This window comes from Triturus cristatus, chromosome 4_2 (genome assembly GCF_964204655.1).
Source record: "Triturus cristatus chromosome 4_2, aTriCri1.1, whole genome shotgun sequence".
Taxonomy (NCBI): domain Eukaryota; kingdom Metazoa; phylum Chordata; class Amphibia; order Caudata; family Salamandridae; genus Triturus; species Triturus cristatus.
The window spans coordinates 509,153,318-509,180,256 of record NC_140586.1 but is presented as its reverse complement, the minus strand read 5'-3'; the positions used below and the strand labels follow the sequence as shown (position 1 = coordinate 509,180,256).

Here is a 26,939-nt window from a genome sequence, read left to right as displayed (position 1 = left end):
TTAGGGATAGGCAGGAAGCACGGAGGGAGGATCTCGAAGTGTTGAAACCCGCAGTAAGGGCACATAACCTCCTGGTTTGTACACCCTCACTCGCCCCCTACTTGAACTTTGTCACATTCCCATATCACAGGTTTTTATTATCAAAGTTCCGATTTAATTTGATACATTTTTAACTAGGTTCATTTAAGACCTGGCAGAAGCCTGAGCAGGCCCCACCGTGCTGCTGCGACAATTTTTCGGTGCAGGATACTCTGCACTTTGTTATGTTTTGTAGTATATACCATGAGCAGAGAAAGAAATATTTGTTGCCTATTTTGAAAAAAGCTGGTTTTGTCCAAGTAAGACCAGCCTTGCTCTTTCTACAACTACTACCTAACATACATGTTACTTTTTGTATGGCAAACTTTCTGGTAGCCGCAATGCGGGCGAAACCTGTTAGCCATAGCTTACTTTAAAACTTCTCTTGTTGTTTGAGCATGTTTATGTGATAGATTTGTATAGAAATATTTTATCCATGTCTAAAATTTTTTTGTTCTTTGTATGACTTGTAATAAGTCGAATAAAGATATTCTGACTGACTGACTGACTGAGTGATATATGTAGAATACCATGTAGGGGCGAAAAGAACTGACCAGAACTAGTGTTAGAGATATGAATAACCCAACACTTCTTTAGGTCAGGAGATGACACCCATATATATTTGGACTACGCGAACATGTTAAATGGAAATAGAGTGTGAGGCTGTCTATGAATAGAGAGAATGGCTGCATGCTTCTTAGGATTGATTCCACATTTTCAGCTGAGCACACACACTTACTACTGAGGTTTCCATGCATTTACATCGTTAAAACCAAGACTTCCTGACTATGCCCTCATAGAATGAAATTGTAGGTGAGTGGTGCATATTTTCTCATTTATTGTTAAAACAAAGGGAATATTTTATGAAGCACAGCAACCGGTTAGGCCATTCAGTAACAAAGATGTCTTTTGCTATATGTCAGTGCTTTTGCCTTGTTAAAATAGAATGCTCCAGAACCTTGATAATTACCAGATCAAAGAAACATTAAGATCCACTTTGTCAATTTCTCAGGCAAACAATTTTTAAGATTAAAAGAATATTTAATGATAAAGGAAACAACACATGAGCATTTGCAACAAATCCATGTCATGGAATACCTGGTTATTAACAGTTCATTCTCCTGCTGGCATGGCGTTGTCTCAACCTTGATATTTTTCTCTTTCATGTCAATCTTGGCTGTGAATTTCATTGGGGTATTTGCACGAACCTTGGCATGAAACTCGATTCCAGCCTGGATGAGGTGGGTGTTGATACCCATAGTCGCCACTGTGTGCTTGGACACACTGAAATAAAAATCATACTATTTGTGGTCATGAACTCACTATCGAGCCCAAAAATATATTGTGGACCAGCAGCTGGTCATAGTAGGACTGCATGCATACAATAGGAAATTCTCATCTTCCACGTATGTGAGGAGTATGAGTATTTGTTAACACAATTTCGTCACACTTGATTTGTAGAGGAAAGCCACCAGAGTCAGGTAATATGAATTGATTTTAGTTTAGAGTACACATGCATGTTAACCCTGATATAAGATAACATAATCTGCCATAGTAGATAGAGAAAGGAAAAGGTAAGCCCATATTTAGAAATAATATGTTGTCTACACATTCTTGGATCATTAGCCTGGCAGTAATAGAACAACAACATTGTTCTTTCAAGATCCTTCAAGTTAAAGGCACTTGGAGGAGAAGAGAAATCTAGACTAGGGGTCTAATTTTGAGTTTGTCTGATGGGTTACTCCTTCAAAACATAACAGATATCCCATCCCGCTTATCACAAATGTGTAGTATTAACCACATTTGAATTAAGGTGGATGGGTTACCTGTGACATTTGTAGCCCAGTAAACCATTTGCCAAACTCTAAGTCAGACTTAGTGTACAATTGTGGATGACCGAACCAAAGTCTGTCTGCCTATCTGTCCTCTGATTGTCATGAGTAAAAGGTATCCTTTGTAAAGTAACTTTAGCATACCTGACACAATCAACTTGGGCAGCTACCACCAAAATATGTAGTGGGAAATTCAGAAGTCTGAACACCATGTGACAAACAGATGACTTTTTATATATTGATGCTTTCCAAAAATGTAAGGTTTACTAATGTGTGTGTGTGTTTTTCTGCACATATTTCAGGCAGTAAATCGCTCCTAATCCCCATTCGTTGCAACTCTTCCATCTGCCTTAACATATCAACTATCATCCTTCTTTTGATGATCAATTGTATTTGGTTTATAGTACAAACACAACCAATAGGATAAACAAATAGGTAAGGGGCAAGATGCCCCCAAGCCATGTACAGCATTCCTATTACAAGCATCAGTACTAGGAATCAGGAAGCATTTGTAGGTCCAATTAAGAAAATTCCCACCACTTACTCCAGATTTGGATGTGTTTTTGTGGATAGCCTCTTACTCCATCGATGGGGGCCTCTTGTTGGACGTACCAGTCCACTAATTTGCGCCACATGGCCAGGGTAGGTGGATGTGGGCGGTTCCATACTCGGGCTATATCTCATTTTGTAACCGTGGTGGCTATGCATGTCATCTTTCTGTCTCCTCTGGTGCCAGCCAAGTGGTCCAGAACTCCCAGTAAAGCACTCTTCAGTGTAAGTGTATTTTGATATTCTAAGATTCTGGATAGGTTTTCGCCCACCACGTGCCAATAATGAGCAATAGGGGGACAGAGTCAAGTCCTGTGATGAAAGTCTGAGTCAGTTTAGTTCTTTGGGGCAGACCGAAGTCAGTGTCTGACCCACCAACCTGCTAGCCATAGGTATTGAGCCACGAGGTATGTGGTGTCAAGGTAGTTCATTTTGATCATCTGGAGCCGTGGGGGTATTCAGGACTTGGGCCAATTGAGATCTATGAGAGGGGCCACAAACCATCACAGGAAGCCCAGGTGGTCAGGCATTGAGTATCAAGGTTCTGTATATTTGGGAAACCCCCTTCCTTCTAGGAGTCCCCCATCAGGAGCTCGGCCTCTAGTGGGCTGTGCACGGGTAGGTCCACAAACTCCATTGCGTACACTGCAGGTGTATGTCAGAGCTAGAGGTCTTTCAGAAACTAGGTTTTTAAGAGGTGGAACTGTGTATGTAATTCCTGAAAGGAGTTTGGACCCACTCTTCCTCATACATCCCTTAATTATCACACAGTCCATAAAGGTGGTAGTCATTAGCGGGAACAACACACGGAGGACAACATTTGGCCTCTGTTTCCACGATAATAATATCCATTGAGAAGGGAATGAGAACTGTCTTCAGGTCATGGAGGGCAGCTGAGGCCTGTTGGGGTGGCAAGTAAATGCTGGTTGTATTGTTTCTCTTCCAGGAGACCTTCTATCCCCACAAAGCGCCATAGGTTGTCATTAATGCAATTGATCACTCTCATAGGAAAAGATATATGGAGACGGATAGCCACCTTCTGGAGTCCCTTGCGGAACCAAAGGAAAGGATAGGCAGAGTCCATTATATGTGTCTCTTGTAACATTAGGATTGAGGGTTGGATTTGGTGGCATGGTTAAGCACTGCAAATAGTTTTATGCGGTCCAGGAGACTGTTCAGATTTCAAGACATGAAGAAGAACGTCCTTTTATCTGAGATGCAGATTTAAATGGGTTGGAGTCCCTGCGTGAGGTGTTTCCATTCTGGTGAGCAATTTGCTGAAAAAATACTGAAGTTTACAAGCTATTTGTGTTGTGTATCAGGGACTAGGGAAAAAGGGCGGGTTAAAACAACAAACTAACAGCCGATCACCCTAATATCACCTCCTCCAACAACACCCCCCTGCACCTCCTCCCCAGAAGTATTTGTCGCCTCATACATCTCCTTAAAACAACTCATAAACAAACGCAGACCGAAGATAACAGGCTTTAGACTTAAACCCCCTCCATCCCGGGATCACACAGTCATTCTTCCATCCACACCTTATAGGTCCAGGACAAACCATAGTAGTCAGAAGGTCTCTGCTCAAAGGGTCTGTATCCAGACTCTCTTCTTGAATTGAGGCTCCAGGACAAAGGTCACCCCATTGATGAGGATTATCTCCGTTGGTTGGTCTCTAAGTTTCTGGTATCATTGGGTGTGGGTGGGCTGTGGAAGGGTGTACAACGTCTACCCTCTATTGGTACTGGCCCGGTACCTAGATGATCATTGTGGTGCAGTCGTTGCTGGACAAGAGGGGTTGCACAGGGAACGACCCAAATAAGCCCCAGTATCCAGTAGTTCAGACCTCTCCATCACCCTCTACTGTGCCGCCTAGGGGGTCTCAAAGAAAGAGGATCTCTTTTGAAAGAGGACTTAAATTTGTGCTGGGAATATCAGCATAAAGTAGAGGCTCATTGTCTAAAGTTTTTGATTGACTTCCTCGATGGATCATATGCCTCCCTATATAGTTCTCTATTCATACAATTAGAGGTCTTGGGGGCCCCCCAGTGGAGGTCATTGTGCTAGGGAGCAGTGAACCCTTCCAATTATGAACAACTTGGACAGGTGATCTGAGAGCATAAAGGACACAAGCCAGGATTCCAGGAAGGAAATCAGTGTTCTTAGTGTCCGTCTCTTCCGGGAAATCCACAAAGAATAATTTATTCCGGTGCAACCTGTTTTCTGTGCGACCTGTTTTCTGCTGTCCTCTGCTCGAGTTTCAAGGGCAATGACAGTGGACAGCAGCCTGGAGCTGTCATTTTCAAGGTTGCCATGTCATCCTCAAGGCTCAAGAAGACCCTGCTCTAGGTTTCGGTAACCTTGGATGCCACATTCTGAAGATCTTGACGCAGGATCGCAACATTAACTTTTACCACTCCAATTTTGGATTCCACTGCTTTCTGGAAGGACCGGATGGCTTGCAGGATGGTTGATAGACCTCCAGGTTCCGCAGGAAGCTGTGTTAGTGAGACATTCTTGTGGGGTCCGGTCACACCAGAGAAACGAACCATGTATTCATCCATTTTAGATTGAACCCCTATGCGATTGTCTTTCCCCCATGATGCAGTTCCCACCTGACACTGTTCTTGGAGGCAAGGGCATGGGTTGGGTAACAAGAGGATTCCACAGGCCTCTGTGGTCAGGCCGATGGCACCTTCTGACCTGTGGTATGTCAAGGACTTACCCTGTGTCCCCCAAGGCCCAGGCAAGGGTGACCAGCTCAGGGGCTATCTCATGAGTCTCCCACCAGAGATCTGTAGTTCTGCAGCATCTGTGTTGCCCAAGTTTCCCTGCAGAGGGCATGATGTAAGATGTCATGTCACTGGCCTGCTTACCCCCCCAGGAGGTCCTTGAGGAGGGGAGGTCAGCACAAGGAGCCAGAAGACTACTGTTGCATGCTCTCTATTGGGGGAGGGAAGACCCTACCTCTCAGGACTTGTGTTTCCCTACGGCAGCCGCTTTTCAAGGCCCATGATAGGCCTTTTCTGCTCCCCACCCCTCACAGAAGTCCCTCGCCTCACTAGGTACAGGGGGAAATAAGGGCCCATTGAGAATGCATCCCAGGCCATGGCATTTGGGTCATGTGTGGTCTGGCTCAGGAATCTCAGGTGTGGCGGGGGCCAAAGGGTGGCAGTTGATGCAGCTTGTTGGTGATCTACCGTCAGCACACTTGCCCCCAGTGGTTCTTTGAGGAGGGTAGGCAGCACAAGCAGGCAATAGCTGACTGAATGAGTCTTCCGCTGTGGGAGGGATCGTGCCATCCTCTTATTAAATGTTTCCCAGGCTGGAGTGGGCCGTGAACTATTGGGTGCCTCCTGCAGAGTTCCAAGCCCACCTCTGTTAGGGGACGCAAGTCTGTGGAATAGTGCAGATGAGGCCTTGGCCAATGACCCACCTTGTGACCACAGTCATGCTTTGGTACAGGCAAACTCTGCAGGGTCGGCAGCATCCCCACATACCCGGATGTGTTCTCTCTCAGCACTGTCTCCCCTTGGAGCTGCAGCTGTTCTGATGTCAGTCCTGCTTTGAGGAATGTAGAGGCCATACCTCAGGCCTGGCCCCTGACCAGCGTCTCAGTTGTCCCTTTGCTACATTGGGATGGTCGGCCTCTCCCTGGGCCTCCGCTTATTGGGAGTCACCAGTGTGGCTGAGAATGGAGGCAGATTTTGGAGGAGGTCATGGAGCACACTGAAAGTGCAACTGCCAACTTGGCCCTCTCAGCCACACCCCCCACCTTGCAACCTTTTTATGCCACACCCACCCTAGGGTTGTTGCATCTTATCACTAGTTTCTACTATGATGTGTATGGGATAATGTGTACTTAACTGTACATTACAGACATATTGTGAGTCATCGTGAGGGTTTGTGGCCATATAAAGGGCATGGTAGTTTCGTTTCTACGTTTGCAAAATAGGAAAGTGATGACTGTGTGCACTGCTAATGCTCCACCAGGACAAACTGAAAGCATCCAATTCATCAGCCTCCTTCTATATGTATGTGGAAGGTACAATTCTAAAACCCAATTAGCAAATAGAGCTAAATAAAAAGGTCCCAATGACAGACAACATTAATACTAAGCTCATATGCTGGCTACAACCTTAATAAACTGCTATAGATAAGGCTAGATTGCTGTTTAAAATACTATTTTGGACATATGAACTTCTTTTCCCATCAACTAGAAAAGAAAAAGTTTGATTCAAAATAACTATATAAGTTATGTGCAACTTATATAAAATTCTTGTAAATGGGATGCGAGGGCTCAGTTGCACTGCAAATATTAGTTGGAGATTATTAAACAACATCTGTGATGCACTTACTCTACAAAAATAGTACTCAAAGGGCCAGTTGTATGACCAAGAAATTTGGGCATTGCAAAATGTGACTCATTTGCGAGTCACAATTTGCCAGACGCAATTTCCGATTGGATTTCACACTGTTTGCGATTCCTAATCGGGTTGCAAATTGCGAGCTCATTAATATTAATGAGCCTCTCGTAATTTGCGAGCCCATTGGGAATTACAGCCCTCCCAGGGATGGTGGCCTGCTGGGCTCAGCAGACCACCATGTCTGGGACTGCTTTTTAATAAAGCAGCTTTTTTTAAAAATGCAGCCAGTTTTCCTTAAAGGAAAACGGGATGCATTTAAAAAAGAAAAATTAAACTTTTCAGTTTCATTTTTTTAAGCACAGGCAGTGGTCTCTGGGACAGGTTAGTTTCAGATGATCAGAATGTTCCTGTCTGTTCCAGGAGGCAGTCTGGTCTTTAAGCCTTGTAACATGTAGAGTTTCATGTATATACATAGACCTTCAAACTAATTTGATGGACTAATTTGAGTCATTGAATCAATTCTATCTTTGCAAGTTATCATCATATTTGCGAACAGCCAGAGAACGTCTAAACTTAGTATGTTAACAGTGCTGCTTGGAAGTAAATGTTGTGCTCTACATTGCCAGTTTGTTGTCTTACTTATAGCTCATACTTAAGTTTGTTCTATCCTAGTAACTCAGTGAAAGAAACTTTCATCATTGGAATAAATAGACCTCTCTTCAACATAAAGAGGAATATCTCTGCTTTGTCGTCATTAAGCTGGTTATGCTTCAACCTCAGTGGTGACTACACTCACTGATCCAATAATCAAAGTCTTATTAAACTGTAGTCATACATGAACCGGCCTAGACATTGGCACCTGTTCTGCTCAAGGAACACACAGATTGATACTCATTTTTAACTTCTGCTAAAGTCCATCATTTTGTTTCTCAAATTGAAATGCTTCTAAAACATTTTCCTATATTTCACCTGTATTCTTTTTCTAAAGTATAATTAGTAGGGACTGTATACTAAATTTAACCTTTTCAAAGCAGAGATTACAACTACATATCCATTATTCTTTTAATTTCCCTGCTTTTACAATCACTGTTTTTGTATATTCCTTATTCCTCTAGAGTACGTTTTCAACCTGACTCATAGAATCCAAGGCTAGGATACTTTTAAGAAGCTTTTTTGCTTGCGCCGATGGCATCCACTTAACGTATTTTTGTTGGAGATTTGGTACAGCATGCATCAAATGCCTGTGCTTACTCACTCATCATCCTGTTCCAATTTCAATCCCAGAGTTGTGAAGACTATTTTTCAGGTAGTTGGTTAATTAAAGTAATCCCACCTAATTATTATATTCCCTTTTCTCTGCTTGTCCTTTTCAACATACTGAGACATTTTAAATAATCCTTAAGCTATCATCAATATCATTGGTATTAATAGTATAAGACAAATATTGCAAATCTCTTCATATATCCACAGTTTATAGAAACCAGAGGAAAGTGGGATACAGGATATCATGTTTCTAGGTTCAGAAGTTGTTTCGACTTCACTAAGCCTGTGTAAGGCTTTTTGTAAGAACCTGTGAGTTTGTAAAGCGATTTGAAAGTGCTTTTGTGAAGGTATGGCATATACAGACGCACATAGACAATGTATAATAATTACAGCGTATGGGTCATAACCTTGAACACATCCCTGTCTTTCTTGTAACCCAGAAAAGGTAGGGCTTGTTTTTTCTGTGCTCAGGACTTGTAAGTTCTCATACAAAAAAGTCCTTTCAGAATTCCCTCTTGTTTAATAAACATAATTCACAGCTGAACACTTTTTGTGTTTAAAGTGGAAAACAGCTAGGGCTTAACCACACACTTTCTAAGAGACACACACTCTATTAAGTCTGGTAGCAACCAAAGCTTCACTAATTAAACATTGCATCTCCTGCTTTTTACTGAATACAAACATTAAACAATAAACTACAAGTACGTTAGTAAACTCACACTGGAAAAAAAGGGCTGCAGTGCAGCACTGCCCCTGTCCCCCCACACCTGACCTTCTGCCAGAACAAGGGGAAGCATGCAATGCTCCCCACACCAAGTAACACTCCCATCAACTGTCCACTCCTTGCTCTATCTCTGACCTGCACCAGCCTCCTAGCACTCATTTCCAACTTGGTTACAGCAGGTTGAAAATGTGTGTGTTAAATCCCAAACAATTCTGCCATGAGCTCTAGGAATCCACAGTTATTCCCCAATTTCATTGGATTTAACTGATAGATGACATAGCTAGGTGCAAATATACTGACCAGAATCATTAATTTCAGCCACCTGGCATCTCAGCACCTGGTTACACCTGGCTAGTGTTTGGGGCTTAACTGTTATATCTGACTTTTTAGGATTAAATAAATATCATTAGGATTATGGGAATTTTTTCAACTGTAGGTAAGATTTTTCAGTCACCCTGGATATTAACAATGATCATTTTTGTCATTTAGATTTCTGCCTGTCTTCATTGGATAAATTAATGTATATTTATTTTACCTTGGAGCTACATCAGCGTGAACTTGTATATTAGACTCAAGAAGCTGAGCAAGGCTGAAATCTGAGGATGGAGAGGGAGTCACCTTCACATCAGCTGCAAAAGTAAAGAATAGTATTGAAACAGACAGATAAAAACATTCAAAATAGGCACACACCTCTGTGCAGCACTAGCTCAATATTAGACTGTTGTTCTCATCATAATTTCTTGATATAAGTATTAAATAAATGAATATTAGAAACTTACTGTTAAGAGCAGCATTCACTACAGCAGCAGAATAGATGCTCAATTCCATGGGCAGACCAACACAAGTGGGAACAATCTGTCGAACCTCAGCTGCCAACACCGGTTGGGAATATTGCCCTGCAACACCATTAAGAAGTTTGTTGATAACAATCTTCACCATACTGTGTCTTGCTGCTGGTTCATTGAGAGCCTGTGGTAAGTGAAAAAAAAAACATAGGATCATTGAATAAGAGGTACTGCTGCTGTAGAGAGCTGTGAGAATGCAGAATAGAGCTGTGGTTACCTTAATGGCAGTCTGAATAAATTCCTTGTCGATGTCAAGGAAGGCCATCTCCTGACCAAAGAGCTTTATGTAAGCTGAAATTAATGGGGCATCTGCAGGCAGAGCCTTAAATCCCAGCAGCTGTGAAAACAGAGAACACAAGTAGTAAGAAATACAAAACAGTTTTATAAAATCAAAATGCTTTGTAAACTAACTTGACTAAGTAATTAGTGTTTGATGCAATGCTCTTGAATGCAGATACCATTCGGGGTGGCACTGACTAAACCTCAGCCAGTAAACCTTTGCCCAGGGCATGGGCCAAATAGAAATGTGTCCAGCACTGACTCCATATGCCCCTTATTTTAACTTAAATTCTAGCCAGTAACAGTAGTGCACAGAATCAGTGTACACCTGGGCTTCCAGAGACGTGTTGAAAACTGAGAGGAAGTGACACTCCCAGCTGCTTCTCTCATGATGTTTGCTTGAGGATTCTCTGTCTTGGCAGTGACAAGAGAAATATGTCATCTCCCTCAGAGAGAGTACTACAGATGCTCAGACCACCCATCCAACAAATGTTGATTGAGATCATCTACCCATGGAGAGGTTGTGTCTCTGGATGCCCCTACATCAGAGAGGGTTCTTAGGATACTAATTGAAGTCCCTCACATGACCTAATGCAATTGTTCTATATGTCTGTCACCGCAGTAGTCACACATTAAATGAATGGGTTGCAAGAGCACCTATAGTTGAACTATCTAACCACTTGTGCCAGAGAACCCTTTAGTCAGCTATGTAATGGGAAACTATGGACACCATTTAGAGTTTGGAAGAATGATCATCCTGCTGTGATTCTGCAATGGTCCTGTGCCACAAAAATGTAAGTTTCTCCACCTTAGTTAGGGTTGGTACAACTATTATGTTTCAGACAGCAGAGCGTCAAGCAGGCTCTGGCATGGGAAACTCCTGACATGATCACCCACCTTCCACACCCTGTGAATGAGGCCAACAGCAGTATAGACCAAACGTATAGGTCACCTGGCCTATACACTTGGTCTATACCTCTGTTGGCCTCATAAATAGGATGGCCTTTTAATGCATATTTTTCCTGCCTGGGACTGACATATGCAGGGAACTCAATATCTCCCATTCTCAGAGTACAAACAGTTTCCATTTCAAGGCCATTGATTTGCTACAGCCCGACTTTAGGAACTTGTTTCACAGGTAATGATTACAGGCCACTAATGCATGGTCGTTGGTTGGAAGTTAAGCTTTTCCAAAGGGGCTCATGATGTGTTAGCAGTAGCTCTTTCATCAATACACTACTCATCAACAAGGCAGAAATCTCAATGATGGTTGGTGCTCTGCTATAAAGGTAGACACAAGGACCTTATATGTCAAGTGAGATTAAAATTAGCTTCATTTTGTGTAACTGTCTTAAACTCAGATGGGTCACGGTAATTGCACCTAAATGCTTTGTTCATTTTGTAACAAAAAATTGAGTGACCTAGTCTATTTAATACCTTAACACATGCTAGCCAGGCCAAATGATGTTTCAGGCACAGTGAAAGACATTTTCCAAAAGGCTTGTTATCATTAGACAGATTAATTCCAATAGCTCTTCTTCATGACTCTAGCAGCAACATTTACTATCCTAATTCTGTGTTTATACATCTTTGTACCTTATCAGACAATGAATAACTATTACTTAAAAGAAGAGATGCATGTCTATGAAAGACTGATTTGATACACATTGTTAGGCACAATTTAGTTTTGTTTGAAATTTTTAAATGAAAATTTAGTGTTACCCATCATAATGCTACAAAGGCTTGCATTTTTGTAAAATCTTCTGGTTCATGGAAGATGCAGCAAATCCAGACAACAGTCACACCACTGCAGCCAGCAGTATCACACTTGGTGGTGGATTTACATCTGACAGGAATCAGTGGGTTTCACATAGCTGTGTACCGCTAAATCAGAACCAAAATTATTTGGACAATTGTAGGAGAAATATATTGTCAAACAGTACTCTTGTGTGATTCAATGACTACCTGAAATGGTTAATGTTAGCAATAGTGCACATACTGTAAACTTGTGAGAGACGTTCGGTTGGAATGTGTCCGATGTTTGACAGGCATTGACTGACTGAAGTAGAAATGGGTGTGCCCTGGTATTTATGGAAATCCTGCCATTAAATCTATTGTGTAAATAATAAGTTCAACAAATGTGAATGAATACCTTACCGTTTTTACAATTTGCTGAATTTTCTTGCGCATTGGGTATTCAGCAAATGGAGTATTCTGTTTCCGGAGAGTTTGTTCCAGACCTTCAGCCCGGACAGCAATCTAGTAACAAATATTAAAATGTAAGTTTCTGTAGAGAGCGGTGATGTATCAGTTAGAAACATGTTGATCGCTGATTTGGTATATTATGAACTGCAATAATTATTCCCTTACAGCAGCATGACAGTTGGCTTTTGGTTTGCAAGATTTCTCCCATCTCCTGATACACACTTTACTATATCTGCCTTTGTTTATTTCATTTATTTTTATTAATAAGGTTTTATATAGCGCAAACAAGATCCAAGAGGGTATCAGAGCACCTAAAATGTAGTCAGGGAAAGGAAACAAGTAGATCAAAATTAAACAGCAAATTCAAGAACAAAACTAAGTGTCCCAAAGTCAAGGAGCGGATATTAATTCCCGGAAGGACAATGAAAATATGAAAACAAACAGGAGCATTGGTAGGAAGTTGCAAACATGAGTGAAGAGAATGCTCCATAATGTGGTCCAGAGGTAGAGTTTGTGAATTGTAGTTCAGAAAAGTATTCATCAGCAAGGCTTTAACTTCTTTTTTGAAAGCCACAGGTGAGGGATTCAGCCTCGTTTCGGGGGGGTGGCAGGCAGTTCCATATTCTCGGGCAATGCCTGAGAAGGCACAGTTGTAGGTTTTCTCTTTATGAAATTACTGTAGTTTCAACAATAAAATGCTAGTGCTTCTAGAGGACCGACAGCCACCAGAAAAATCCAGTTTTTATACAATGTACAGTGGGGTGTTGAAGTGTAGTGCTTTGTGGGCTACTCAGGCAATTTGTAGCTAAATCCTAGCCTCATATGGGCGTCAGTTTAGAGATTTCGAATCTGGTGAGATGTGGTTGTTTCTTTTGGATCATGTGATGAGCCTTGCTGCAGAGTTAAGTCCATCTTGTATCTCAATAGACCTCAAAGGGTTGCACTTCCATAGTCCAGCCTGGAGATTACTAGGACTTGAACAGCAGACTTGAAATCATCATGGGGGAGAAAGGGTTTACTTGCTCGTAAGATGCTCATTCGGAATTCGCTCCTCTGGTGGCGATGTTGATGTGCTCCTGCATGTTCAGGTTCTTATCTAGTGTTATTCCTAGTGAGCTTCCATTATCTATGATGTGTGGCACAGTGTTAAAAGCAGTAAGTTGTTTCAAATATTCTTCAATAATGGGATATTGCTTTAGTGGGGCGATTAGGAGGAATTCTGTTTTGAGAGTGGTTAGAAGAGGTGTGTTGAGGGGCCTGATATCCTCAGGAAAGAGATTGTCGGGTCAATTTGGGTATCATCGCCATACATGTGATAGTGGATGATAGATAATTTTAAGATTTTAATTAAAGGCTCCATGAACAGGTTGAAGAGAGTGGGTGAGAGCGCGGAGCCCTGTGGAACCCTTAGTGTGACCGGTGTAGACATGGACAGGGACTGATTGACCTTAATTTTTTGTATCCTTTTGTGGTGAGATGATGTGAACCAGTTTAAAACAGACCTAGATAGACCCATCCTGCGTTCTAGGAGGCTGTCATGTTTGACAATATCAAAAGTTGATGAGAGGTCGAGGAGGATTAGAAGGCAAGATTAAATCTGATCCAGTATTTTTAACGTCATCAACTATGTGCGTCATGGTTGTTTCAGTGCTGTGACCCCGAGGGAAGCCAGATTGGAATTGGTCTATCTGATGAAATTGTTGTATGTGGTTGCAAAGTTGGACATAGACACTTTTATCGAGGAGCTTCGCCAGTCAGAAGGTTGGTTATTGAGAGGAAGTTGTTGAGGTCCTCGTGGTCAGCCATAGGTTTTTTGAAAATAGGAGTTAGGTGCCCCGTCTTTAGGTAATCAGGGATCTTGCCTAGAAGTAGGAAGGCATTGAAAATCTTGGTACAATGTGGAAGTATAGAATTCTTAATCGCAATCAAGAAACTTGCAGGTAAAGGGTCAGAGTAGTGGTTTGAAGGTTTCATTCCTTTGTTTAAATGACAATTCATCCATTCTTTTTTTTACTGGTCTAGAAGTGGGGTCGTTTACCACGGCAAAATAGCAGTCTTTACCTCAAGAATATCAGCCTCTGCACCGATGATGTACCCTCGGGTTTTGGCAAGGAGGAACACTGGGAACATTGTGTTTGCGCTGTTCATGATAAAGACATCTGCAGTTGCTCCAGCCATAAGTGCATCTATAGCAAAATAATAAATATATGTTCTTTAAAAAAATGGAATAGACGGTTCATCTTCCAGCTGCTTTATTGTTGGACTCCCATAAGGGCATGACAACTTAAGACACTGTACAAGATTCTAAGTTTCTAGGACATGTGCACTTAATAATAACTTTTTGCGCCATCAGGGTAAAATGCGTTGAACTTGAAATATATAAAAGATTCAGAGAAAATGTTCTCAGATTATATATGCACAGAAAGCCCATATTTCACTTCTACATGCCACCTAAAGATGCTGATCATCCATGTTGGTTTATGAGAAATGTGTTATGGGCCAAGTGAGGCACACATCACATTTGCAATTCATATAAATGTCAATAGAGGCACCTTCCATGAGGAATAACATTTGCAAATACACGTTCACAACAAGCTCTATTTCATGGGTACATTCTGAGTGGCATCTCATTCTGATCCAATAGCAGTCAATGTTTACCACCTTAGCACTGTGTGGAAATAGGTAAAACCATAAATGATCAGTTGTCACTGTCAAGGCATTTCATATCCCACCAAATTTCAGTTTGAATAGCTGTGTCACCATCAAACATGTGGTGTGCACTCACTAGATCAAGGAGTCTGAAAACACTAATTTGACTTTCCATTCTAAAGCTAAGAGTTCTTTTTCTTTCAATTTGGGTACCTCCACAACTCCACATCAGAGATTCTTGGCGTACTCCTGGTATCAACAGCACACTGTCCTCCTCCTGTCCATGTGGAGGGTAGGTATTTAAAAATGAATTAGTATTTTGTTGCCCTGTGTTTGTGTTACAGCACTAATATTTGGTACTGAAGGCAATTATGATAGTGAGTTAGGGTTAGAAGAATTTCAAAATATCTTCTGTCTGTAAAAATGTGGGGGACTTTTGATAATTTGGAGGAAAATGATTACGATAATTGTGATGTACTTGCATTCATCTCATATGAACACTATTACTTAATTGTAGTCATACTTCTATAGAACTTCAAAGGTCAACTATATATGTTTTTGTATTACGCATTTGTATGGCCTACATCATGACTGGTAGGATTTGGGAAAGTTGTAGACAGACAGTCAAAACAATTGGAAAAGTGGTCAAGCATCTGGTAAGCATTTTATGTACTTACGTTGGAATGAACCGATATGTAAAGCTTTGCTGTAACGATAGCTCATTCTGTCGAGCATAGGGTTCAACAACTTTACAGCAACACTGGAAGCAGCAGCTCTAAAGGAAATGATGTTAACTGTCATCATTGATGTCTTGTTACAGATGAGTTGGCATATATGATCACATTTTTATCCATAACATAACCTTCCACTTTGATGCTTACACTTGATGGAGCGATGGAACACGGTTTCTGGACAAGGCCTTCATCTGTGAATATACAAAACTTGCGAGTTGTAGGTTCACTTTGCTCTCCTTTGATGCAATGTTGGCGATGGTTGTCACTAAGGCGAGACCAGGCTTAGTTTCAAACAGAACAACAGAGGCCATCATCCGGACTTCAGTGCGAGCTCGACGGTCCATGAAGATCTGCAGAAGAATTTCCTGAACCTACAGAGAGAAACATAATATATCTATTGAAATATCTAGCGTGAAAACACAACACCAGTATTCAGTGATGCATATTTACCTTTGTATAAAATGCATATATTTGTACTGATAAATAGCTTGATACCCAGAAGACGCTGTGGGGTGTGTAGTTACTAAAGAGGTGCCTTCCTGTCCAGTTATTTCTTCATCTGTGTAAGATGATATCTGATGATATCTGGATGGCTGACATTCAACAATCAATACTTGTCCAACTTTTAAACCATCTACATTCAGTGCAACAACTACAACAGAATCACCAGGTGCTATGAATATTCAAATACTATTATAAAGATTTAGATGACATACTCAATGTACCTCATAAGAAGCAACAACATGTAATTTAAAGGTTTATTTTCAAAATGTGCAAGTGATAAGACGTGGCAGAGTATCAGTGAAGTAGACACACTCTATACGAGATGTGTACACGAGAACAGCACTTTTACCATTCTCAAGGAGTGAACCTGTAGATTTGTTAATGTGCCTGAGCCTGTAAAGCTCTGGCCATGACAATCAATATATCAACTTGAAAGAATTACCATAAAACACAGATTGTTCCCTCTAAATTCATATTTGGTCTTTGTTACAAAACTCATCTTAAGTAAAGCAGACCTTTGTGGGAAAAGGTCAGAAATCCTGCGTGCAAAACTGCCAGGTTAATAGTGTGAGGCATCCTAATATAAGGATGAGAATTTTCTAAACTTTAGAGACTTCATATACATAGAATTAGGAAGATTTTGTGGGCAAAAAATGTATGCAAATTGGAATGCTTGATAGCAAATGGCTTTACTTATCTGAGACATAACCACATTTAAGCATCAGAGGCCTTTTTCTTATATTATATTTTGAATTAATGATGAAATATTGATCTAAGGGAAACATTGCGAAATCTGGTGTTACCTTAGTAGATGAACCAAAGCGGTTTAATCATTTCTGGTGGTATGAGTAAAAATGTATAATAAAGAAATAAAAAAACTATATTTGGAATGCAGTTACCTATTGCGTGTCTCCGTAATGGTGAAAAAAGCCTATTACAAAATAAGCTGCTGCCTATCAAATTTTGACAGAAATAAGACACACTCTAGTGTCCTACTGGATCTCCATTAAATTACACTTAGAAGGCACCTGATTCTTACAAGAGACTTCTACAGCCCTCAAATTTTGTTTGTGATATTGTATATCTGCAAACATCACTGAACAAAATATTGTCCACTTCTTAGAAAGTCTTCCTGCATCCATGACAGAGAGAACAACTGATTTTGTAACCACCAATCCAGTGAAGCATGTGAGTACATTAAATTACATCAATGATGAATAAATGTATACTTTCTTTGTTCAACTCATATTAGGTTTAACATACGTGGTCTATTCTCTTTTTGTGTTGCTTAAAAGAAGGCGGACCTAATGTAAAATTACTGCCAAAGTGCCTGAACAATGAACATTTTTTCTGTAGACTCTTTACACTCATACTGAGAAGTGTGGTATACCTATAGAATTCCACTACATTGGTACTACACAGACCTTCCATGGAAGGCCAAATTTAATCTTATTGCTTGGAACATACAATAGATCAATGAATGCTTCCTTAGCTAACTAGCGATGGTTTGTGGTAAATCTGAGATATCTTCAAGCCACTCTCTAACTGGGATATATACTGACATCAGAATGTGATTTAGGAAATGTTTACAAAAACGTGTACGAATTAAAGTCGCACATACACACACTGAAAGCTAAATTGTCCTTTAATGACCAAAAAGACAATAAATCAGTGCAGAAAGCAACACATAAATTACAATATTAATTGTATTTAGTATAAAGATGAAATTTCTGATTTCTTCTAGGGTTTTTTATGGTGCTCGTATGTAGGCAAACCAACCAACTGAAATGGATATTTAATCAAATATTGTGCTCAGGGTGAACTATACAATTATTCTTTTGATTCCGGAATGCATCTTAGTATGATGGTTGTTTTGATGAATCTCGCTCCTTCTTTCTTACCCTTCTTGGATCCTCCTTCACAATGTTCCTCAAAGCCATCACTGCATCAGTCTGGATCCTGACAGGCAGCTGATAAGCGCTGGAGGAGAATCCTGGCAGGAACTTCTGGATCCTCTTGATACTGGCCGGCTGTCCTGCATTTCCAAGAGCCTTCAGAGCCAGTGCCATGTCCTCTTCATGGGCATTGTTGGCTGCTTCAGCTGCCAAGTCATGTAGAGGCTGCAAAAGAAACACATCTAATGCTCATCATTTTGCTGTCCTTTCACTCTCAGGCTCTCTCTCCCATTCTTTATTTTTACCTTCTTTTTATGGATTAAATTAAATTACCCAGAATTCTGTCACCCTGTCTAATGACCTCTGTGTCTCCCTTTCTTCTTCTTCCCATAATCCAAATGAGAGGTGCTTTGTGTTTCTGTAGTTCTTACTTCTCTAGTGCCATAGCAATGAATAACTGGGTTTCAAATCCAGTTTCCAAGCTAAGGGCTCTCAACCAAGCCACAAACAACAGCTACATCTCCATTCAGTGAACATATTGTTAATATTGCTTTACATAAAGTACACATATCCATTAGTATGTTTGATTTCTAACCCTACGAAAGAGGAAAAAATATTCTGATACAGAGACACCCATGTTCTATATGAGCAATGGTCTATTGGACATGCTCAATGCACGCAGAAGAGTTCTTTCCTTTGGGTGAATTCGAGTACTAGTGTTTGCAAATGACTGGCACTTATAAGACAATGAGGACATAACATGCTTATTTATGGATTTTTTGTGGACACTTTATACTGGTACCTACATGGTGGTAGGACATACAATGGTCACAGGTACTGTTTTATCATATTAATGCACATACTTTAATGCATAGATTGACTAAAGCACACTGATTGTGTTTATAAAATAAATATGTAAAAGTTTCCTTCTCAATACAGAAAAGTTACTCACAGATAGAGCTTCCTCGGGACAGGAAGAATGTGCACCACAGTACTTGTTCACCATGGACCCGTATGCCAGGATCGCTGCCTTGTACACAACAGGGGATTTCTGATGTTCTGCCTCTTTGACTAAATCCTGCATGGTTAGGGAGAGATGTTAACCACTGGAAGTTTCTAGACTGTGTTGTTTTTATACACCAATCATAGTATGGACATTTCACTACATTTGTCCAATTATGGAGAATATGGTTAAAACGTAAAAGATGGCTAACACATTACAGGAAATGCATCATTGAGGTATATCATACAGGTCAGCACTCTACAGAACAACAATTCATCAAGTGATTTTACAAGAGAGGACTTTAAATGTTCCAATGGGCTATTTGTTGAACTTCATACACTGGTGGCACAGAGGCTAGACAGCTAAGGATATATTAGTGAGCCAACATGTTATGGGTGTGTAATAGCAACGACTGGGTGATTTTAAAAGTCAATGGTGGCATGAAGGTATGGCCTAAGCAGTTACAACATGATCAAAATTTGAATTTGACTGGTTGGTAATAGTATTGAATACATCAAATGCTTCATAAAAGCTTCAAAGTACACAATTAAACACAAACAATCTTTGTAGAGTGAATAATTTCGAATATTTATTCGAAGTGTGACATTTTCCCAAATTGCATCAGACACCAATATGATGGATAGAATGCTATAAAAAATCTCAGCCACTGCAAATCGCTTGGGGGTTGCATTTCAGTCCATTGTTTTCCATCCACTATGCCAATCTAGCAGAGGCCAATCAAATGAAAATGAACCCTGATCCTGTTCCAATGGGAACAGTTCAGTCCAAACTGCCAGACAGTCTCTGATGACACAAGCAACCCCAGACAAGTTGAAGTGCCATAGCGGTGGGTTGCTTGTGTTCTCATTCAGAGGGGACCTGTCTTGAATTTGAAGCTCGACTATTCTTACTGGAACAGGACCAATCTAGACATGCATAAGGCTGGTCTCTATCTGAAGTGGCATAGTAGGTAAAACATAATGGATTGGAATGCAACCCAATCGCTTATCAGTTGCTATGGCTTTTTAAAAGCGTTCCACCCCACACCTTTATTTTTTCCTCCATACATTGTCTTAAGTACTTCAGGAATATCCAGTTTTGGTCCCATGCTCATTGTGCCATGGGATTGAAGTTATACCTCATTGACAAGGCCTAAATAGGCCAAACTTGTCTGGGATAGCATGTGTTCTTATTCCGACCATGCCTCGGAGAATGTGCATTGTTGTTCCTATTCGAGTACGACCTGGGCTGATTTGGACATCTTAAGTTGCATACTGGGATGAAAATCATAGACTGGAATGCAGCCCAAATGATTGCTAGTGGTGGTGACTTTTTGCAATCACTCCACCCATTGCCTACAATAGCTGAACCTTAGCTGCAATGAATTGATAACAAAATTAAATGGCATTTTAACACTGAACACTCCATGGCCCCGCAGTATGTTCTGCTGGTATGCCTGTAAGAAACTGCAAATCTTTGATCAGGAAAACAAACATCACCTGGTTTCTTCACAAACTATCAAAGTTTAGCAGAACATAGGAGGAGGGAAGTCATATCAACCACAGATGGATGGGTAAGCAGAATCTAAATTGTCATTGCAATGGCAAAGATATCTGTAAGTGTGAGTGACTCAAAACGTGACTTTAAAATTAACTGTGATCGAGTCTTCTTGGAGAACTATGCCTCCCTACTATTGTTCCTGTTATTTTGATGTAAATAGGATCAAAGACAGGGTACCAATCAGAAAAGTGCTGCGGTTTGTTTGTACATCAGAAGAGGCACCGTTTCTGTAACACTCATTGGATGGTATTCTATATGTGGAATAATGGCCGACCAAGGCTCCAGTTGGAGGAGGCCTTAAGTGGAGACATTTGGTTGTTTTATCATGCATTTGACTTCTCTTCTAAGTCATATTACACTGTCTGCCATAAGTGCACAATGTCCACTAACATGAGAGAACAAACTGAAAACACTTAATTAGACTTACTTGAGCCACTTGCAAGGTCTGGTGATCTGCTTTGGTGAACTGGACAACCAGAGTGACAGCCTGGGCTGCCTCCCTGGGGCTCAGCTCCTGGTTGTGGATCTTCTGCTTAATAACCTTCAGTGCATCAATGGTTCCGACCGCTGGGATGGCATTCAGCAGCCAGCGCCTGCATGTAGAATACAAATCCCAGGAGTTAGGCGGATACAATTCCAGTATTACAAGCCATCAGTTGACATAATAACAGCAAATCACCTGTACTGAGGTCTGTCTGCAAACTGCTTCCATATGGCTTGGATATTTTCATAGTTTGCTGCTCGAAGAATCTGGGTAAGCTGTAGGAATTTGGCAGGAGCATCAGCATGTACCTGTTGTTGGTTATTCTGCACTAAATGCTGGAGGGTTTCTGCAACCTGTACCAAAAAATAAAAAGGTGGAATTTATTTACAAAAAAAACTAATGGAAAGTATCATGACACATACTGTGCCATATCTTTCAAGAATCTAGAGCAAAGAAGTGGATTTGCAAATTTAAAGTGTTTTAAATTGCTAAAGATAGTTCTCACAGTACCTCTGTAAGGACATTCATCCCTGTTTGATTAGTTGCTGCGTAATTTCGGGTTTCCTATAATTATCTAGAGATGGAGCACCAGAGGGGCAGCATGCATCAGAGGGACAAACAACAAATGTTATTTATTATATGAAACAGAGATACAAAAACAGAAGATGCTAAATCTTCAGTTCCATAATTGAATAATCTTTTGTTTTTTTCCGAATTGTCCCAGAAAAATATTTTGAATTCTGAAAGTGATTAATTCCAGATATTGTTCTATTTTCTTCAACACAATATCACCATGGTGTGGGAAATTCCTTGGGGAACTATCCTCCAGCTTTAGCACATCATCTTTATATTTGTGGAATAACATCATCATCCAATTCTTAATCAGACCCTGGTGATCAAAACTGTCTTAATGTCTCAAATGCGCAGTGTCTATTACTTCTCTGCCTCTCCCAATGGTATTACTTTATATTTGTGGGCTCTTAGATGGTATGAGTACAATGTCTAATTTATAGAGGCAAATCATTCAGTGTAGGACCTGTAAAATGCTTTAGATTGATGCTAAATGGCTGAGCTTAAAGATATTTCTATCTCAATTATAATCTATGATCATATTGGCCAACGTGTACCACAGTACAGCACTCTGACTGGTTGGTGATTAAAAAAATGTCTAAAATATAAATAAGTGAGAGTGTTTTCTCAAGCATATATCAGAATTGTTTCTCAAACGTAGGCACAGCCATTGCCATAGAAGGCCTGTGCATAAAGGGAACAATAGTTTGCTTGACTAAATGCTAATGGAGCCTCAGTGCAGTGCCATTGATTAATCACTAGCAATAAATCAAGAATTAAGGTCTTTGTGTGTGGAGTGAAAAGACTGAGGATTAGCTTTAGGGTTGGAATGGTTAGAATGGTTGTACATTTGACAAAGGAGAGGCATGGGAACATATGTTGGATGTTGATGCATCCAGAGTGAGTCAGCCTGGTGTCATCTATGTTTTTCCTCATCCAAGGAATTGTTTAAATCGTTAAACCAGTGTGGCTTGGCCTCTTCCTGTATAGGAGCAGTACCTATGTATCATCAATTCATGAGTACGAACTGCCAACTCTGAATTCAATAATCAGTAGAAGCAATGTAGGTAGTCATTGAAGAAGTCCTATAGGTCTTACATGGTGCTGAGGGTCAGACCTGGTCTTTAGGGTTAGATATGATGCTTTAAGAGATACAGGGGATTACATACGTGTGTGTTATTACAGATTTCCCAGGCATTTGAAACTTTATTTCCTAGATGTCCCTTTCAAATTAAAAGGGACATCTAGGAAATAATTTCTCAATATGCCTTAAAGCCGAAGCAGAAATCAGTAAACAAAGAACATTCTAGAATACTTATTGTTGATGATTTTTAATGAAGCGCAACTGGGTGAAAATAAATGTTCCTTTGTAAGGCATGGTTTCCATAGTAAACCTCTATTGTTTAAACCAGAGTCCAAATCTGGTAACTCACTGCTATGACATAGCAAAAGTTGATAAGAAAACCCGTTATCCACCATTACTACATTCTAAAGGATTTTCAGACAAGGCTGACAGGGCTGTCTTAAAGCATACCAGCACAGTGCTGCTTGCTTGCTTTGGCTGAAAGCAGACAGCACAGCTGCAGGAGGGGAAACGTAGGTGGTGATGGGGTTGGGAGTTAGTTAAGGATGGCCGGTAAGGTAATATTTCACATTTGGGTCTGGGATTGGAGGCCATGCACCACTATTACTCCTCTCCCCCTTGGGTAGCAGTGATAAGCAGGGGCAGAGTTACAAAGATGTTTTTCTCAGAATCGCTGAGTGAAAAACATTCCTGTCACACAGTTACCCATCTATATGTCTAAATGCATTGTATGTTTCCATTGGAGGCATCTATTGTGAATACCAGATTCTAAATCTAATTAATCACAGCTATGATGTAGCAACAGTGAGAAACAAAGGTTGATTCTCACATCCTAAAGTAAGTCCACACTGATCTGACAAGGATCTCTGCAAGCCTGTTAGTGCAGCACTTGGTCTAGCACAGCTTTGAGAGGATGGGGAGTGGAAGTACACAGAGTGTGTAGGGAGTTGGTAGCAGGTGGCCAGATATTCCTTTTTTACATTTGGACATTTGGGAGAGGCCATGTTATGTATGGCTCCCAAATTACTCCTCTGCCCCATCGTAGTTGTTGAAAGCAAGGGCAAATGATTTTGGACACCATACATAACATACCATATAAACATAATATAAAAGTATACATGGGTATAAAGTGAATAACAGAGATCTTTTTCACATCAGTGTTCTGAGTGACATCATACACAATTTGTCCTTTTCTTTTGTAGTTACTTAATGCCACTCAGAACTCCTCAGTGAGAAACATTCCAGTTGTACTATGTTACCCAAATATAATTATATGAATATACTCTTTGGATGGCCCTGTAAGAGGTGTATATCAACTGTGATGAAACCAGGGGCCAAATGTACAAAGCATTTTTCTGGACACAAACGTCTCGATTCGCAAAATTGGGCCATTTGTGACCGGAAAAATGCTTTTTCCAAATGCGCAAAATGTGATTCTGTATCTTATTATTGAATTACATTTTGCATTTGTGATTCGATATTTGGAAGGAACGTCCCTTCCAAATACTAAATCAATTTCGTATGTATTACTGTTTTGCAATAAAATTCTGGACGCAAAACAGTAATACTTTCCTGCCAGTTTAAAACTGGTGGTAACCCATTTGCAAATAAGAAGGGGTCCCCAAGGGACCCCTTCCCTGTTGAGAATGTGAATAAAAATATGTTTTAAGAGCAGTCAGTGGTCCTTTGGTCCACTGCCCACACTTAAAAAATGAAACTTCAAGGACTAATTTTTTTCTTTTGAAACACAAACCATTTTCCTTTAAGGTAAACAGACTACATTTTTAAAAAAAATTACTTAATTGAAAAGCAGTCACAAGCATGGAGGTCTGCCGGCCATCATCCCTGTGATGGCAGTGACTCCAAACGGGTCATAAACTGCGACTTAACTCCTTAATATTTATGAGGTAGGTCGATTTGCAACTCATAAGCAATCCCTAAATGAAACTCTATGAGTTTCATAAATTAGGATTTCCTAATTGCGATTCAGAGAGAATTTGAATTTCACGTGCACACTGATATATTGAGATTTACATACTTGGGTTTCAGGACTCCTTGTCTTCACTAACTGAATAGGCATTTGCAAAATTTCAGAAGCGAACTGGTACTGAAGACCACCGCGGTTCTGTAGTTCAGTCTGAGGAGCATTCACTCGATTGCTTTTCGTTTCCACAAAAGTGAGCACTTGCCTGAAAGAAAGACGAATAGAAAATGTATTAGCTCCCCATTTGCCTTGTCAAGCACCTTAGCTTGCAAACAATCAGGTAAGCAGGGGTCCTGAAGTGCCACCTGCTTGGAGTGTGCCGTTCAAGACATTATATATGCACATATTTGGACATCGGAATACAGACTGAAAATAAAAGGTTTTTGTACAGATCTGATGAGGGCAGATGTTCAACTCCTCCTACTTCCTAATGGACCTTTTTAGAGAAGTAGATGCTCATTGTCTTCTTCACGGAAAAGTAAAATTTTCTCTGGCCCCACTCAGACGTTGCATCAGCCCTGATTCCCTCACAGTTATGACAAGTAACATATATAGATGCAAGGCCAGCGCTTTAGCCTAAGATTCAAACATGGCTCTGTTTGACTTAATTCCATTGCAATGTTGGTGAGCTGAGAATCTGGATTCTATTTTCCGCATCATCTTTCACTTTCTTTGCACAGCTCCATGTTGTGAAAGATATCTTCGTCATGAACCCTCTCAGTCTTTCCTACTTCATTTTAACCTATCTAAAGGAGAAGATCTGGTGACACAGAGAGATGCTGAAAATCAATTTAGAGATACTACATTAAACAGTTATATATTAACATAACTGTGTCAATGATTTACAGTGACACACCGTGGCAGAAAGTTAAAGGACAACACTTTACAAGCAAAAATCTAGTAAGTGTTCTGCTGGAGAATGGTTATAAATCTGCTAATGCCTTTTTGTAGAACCTACCATGGACATTAATTCATCAGGTGTAGCAGAAGGGACATCCTGAATACTTTTGACCACCACTGTCATCACATACATTGACTGTTTGTCTCACATTGAACCCCTCAACAGACTTATGTTTGCTGCCAAGTGCCGAAGAAAAAGTCAGTGAGTGGTAGCTATGAAAGGTAAATAGGGCTCACAGAGCCTTGTTTACTTTCTTTTGGTTTTAATTCCAGCATAATCTAAGAGCCTGAGATAGCAAGGACAGTGCTAGGGGTGGTATGCAATAGGTAGATGCTGCAAACATTGGCTACCTTAAACTGATGTCCATGGATACCAGCTCCATGAATAAAAAAAGATGAATCAGAATTCATATTTTGGGGGAAATCTTGTTATACTCTCAACAGTTGTCCAATATAAAAAGCAAACACAAGCTTTTGTATTTCTCGCAGTAAAATCAACTCACATAACTAAAAAAAAAAGGCTCTCCTCTCAGCATTTAAATTCATTTGAATTGCTTGCTTTCTGAAATTATTCAATACCAAAGTGATTATTAATTCTGTAAATCAAAAACTCACCATTGTGGCACTCAAACCACTGAGGCAGGTGTTGGCAAACACTTTTCAAATGTTCCTCTATTCTTGACACGTGTAATTTTACAAATGTTCTCTAGAAAGCATTAGCTTCATCGAAACACACATTTAGATCTCAGACATATTCTAACAAGACTTAGAGCAAACATCCTTTGCCTTCCAAGATTCAACCTCCAATAGTACAAAGAACCATGCACTGTAGAAAAGTGTGTGCCTTTCCCTTACTAATAAATGTGTGTAACTCAGTCATGACCAGTGGACTCAATACCCCGTGAAAGGGTTATTCTTTGCTCACAGCTGTTTGTCAACATATGTGTGGATTCATGGAGCTTTAAGGGTGCGTATTTTGTCCTTATGATGTACAGGCTCATTACTGAGAGAACAGACAGGCAGTTTAGCTGTTTCTAAAAGGCCGTTCTGACTTTCTGAGCTCAAGTTCAAAGTGGCTTGGTGTCCATAGCTTGCCTACTGGAAAGACAATGGTCAAACCCCATTCTCATCTTAGTATGCCTTGGAACATATAAGATGTTTTTGGTGATGATCATCTGGATGGTACTCTATGATATATCCAGTCTAGCTAAGTAGTAGCATTTAGGAGCCAAGCCAATTTCATTGATCTGGTATGGCTATTGGCAAGAAGCAAACAAAGTTGACTTGTGTCCCTAATTAGCTACTGCCACAATCTGGATATATCTTAGGCATCCTAAAGCAAGTGTGAACACATGCTCTTTCTATAATCAAGTCAGAAGGCCATGAAGGTGGAGATGTGAGTTCTCCTTTCACTGGCAGACAGACAATTG

At 40.4% G+C, this 26,939-nt stretch overlaps 1 protein-coding gene across 1 annotated transcript in view; it reads right to left on the bottom strand.

The window, feature by feature from the left end:
• LOC146834632 (vitellogenin-A2-like) overlaps positions 1 to 26,939 on the bottom strand; it is a 64,091-nt gene that overhangs the window by 32,882 nt on the left and 4,270 nt on the right. Inside the window, exons 7-19 of the mRNA XM_085602103.1 lie at positions 24,664 to 24,814; positions 21,167 to 21,324; positions 20,915 to 21,080; positions 18,877 to 19,002; positions 17,931 to 18,149; positions 15,673 to 15,896; positions 15,469 to 15,566; positions 14,204 to 14,328; positions 12,095 to 12,196; positions 9,876 to 9,995; positions 9,593 to 9,782; positions 9,349 to 9,442; positions 1,177 to 1,362 (exon numbers count right to left, since the gene is read on the bottom strand). Of these exons, the coding sequence (XP_085458229.1) occupies positions 1,177 to 1,362; positions 9,349 to 9,442; positions 9,593 to 9,782; positions 9,876 to 9,995; positions 12,095 to 12,196; positions 14,204 to 14,328; positions 15,469 to 15,566; positions 15,673 to 15,896; positions 17,931 to 18,149; positions 18,877 to 19,002; positions 20,915 to 21,080; positions 21,167 to 21,324; positions 24,664 to 24,814 (1,959 nt within the window). The remainder of the gene's footprint in view (positions 1 to 1,176; positions 1,363 to 9,348; positions 9,443 to 9,592; positions 9,783 to 9,875; positions 9,996 to 12,094; positions 12,197 to 14,203; positions 14,329 to 15,468; positions 15,567 to 15,672; positions 15,897 to 17,930; positions 18,150 to 18,876; positions 19,003 to 20,914; positions 21,081 to 21,166; positions 21,325 to 24,663; positions 24,815 to 26,939) is intronic.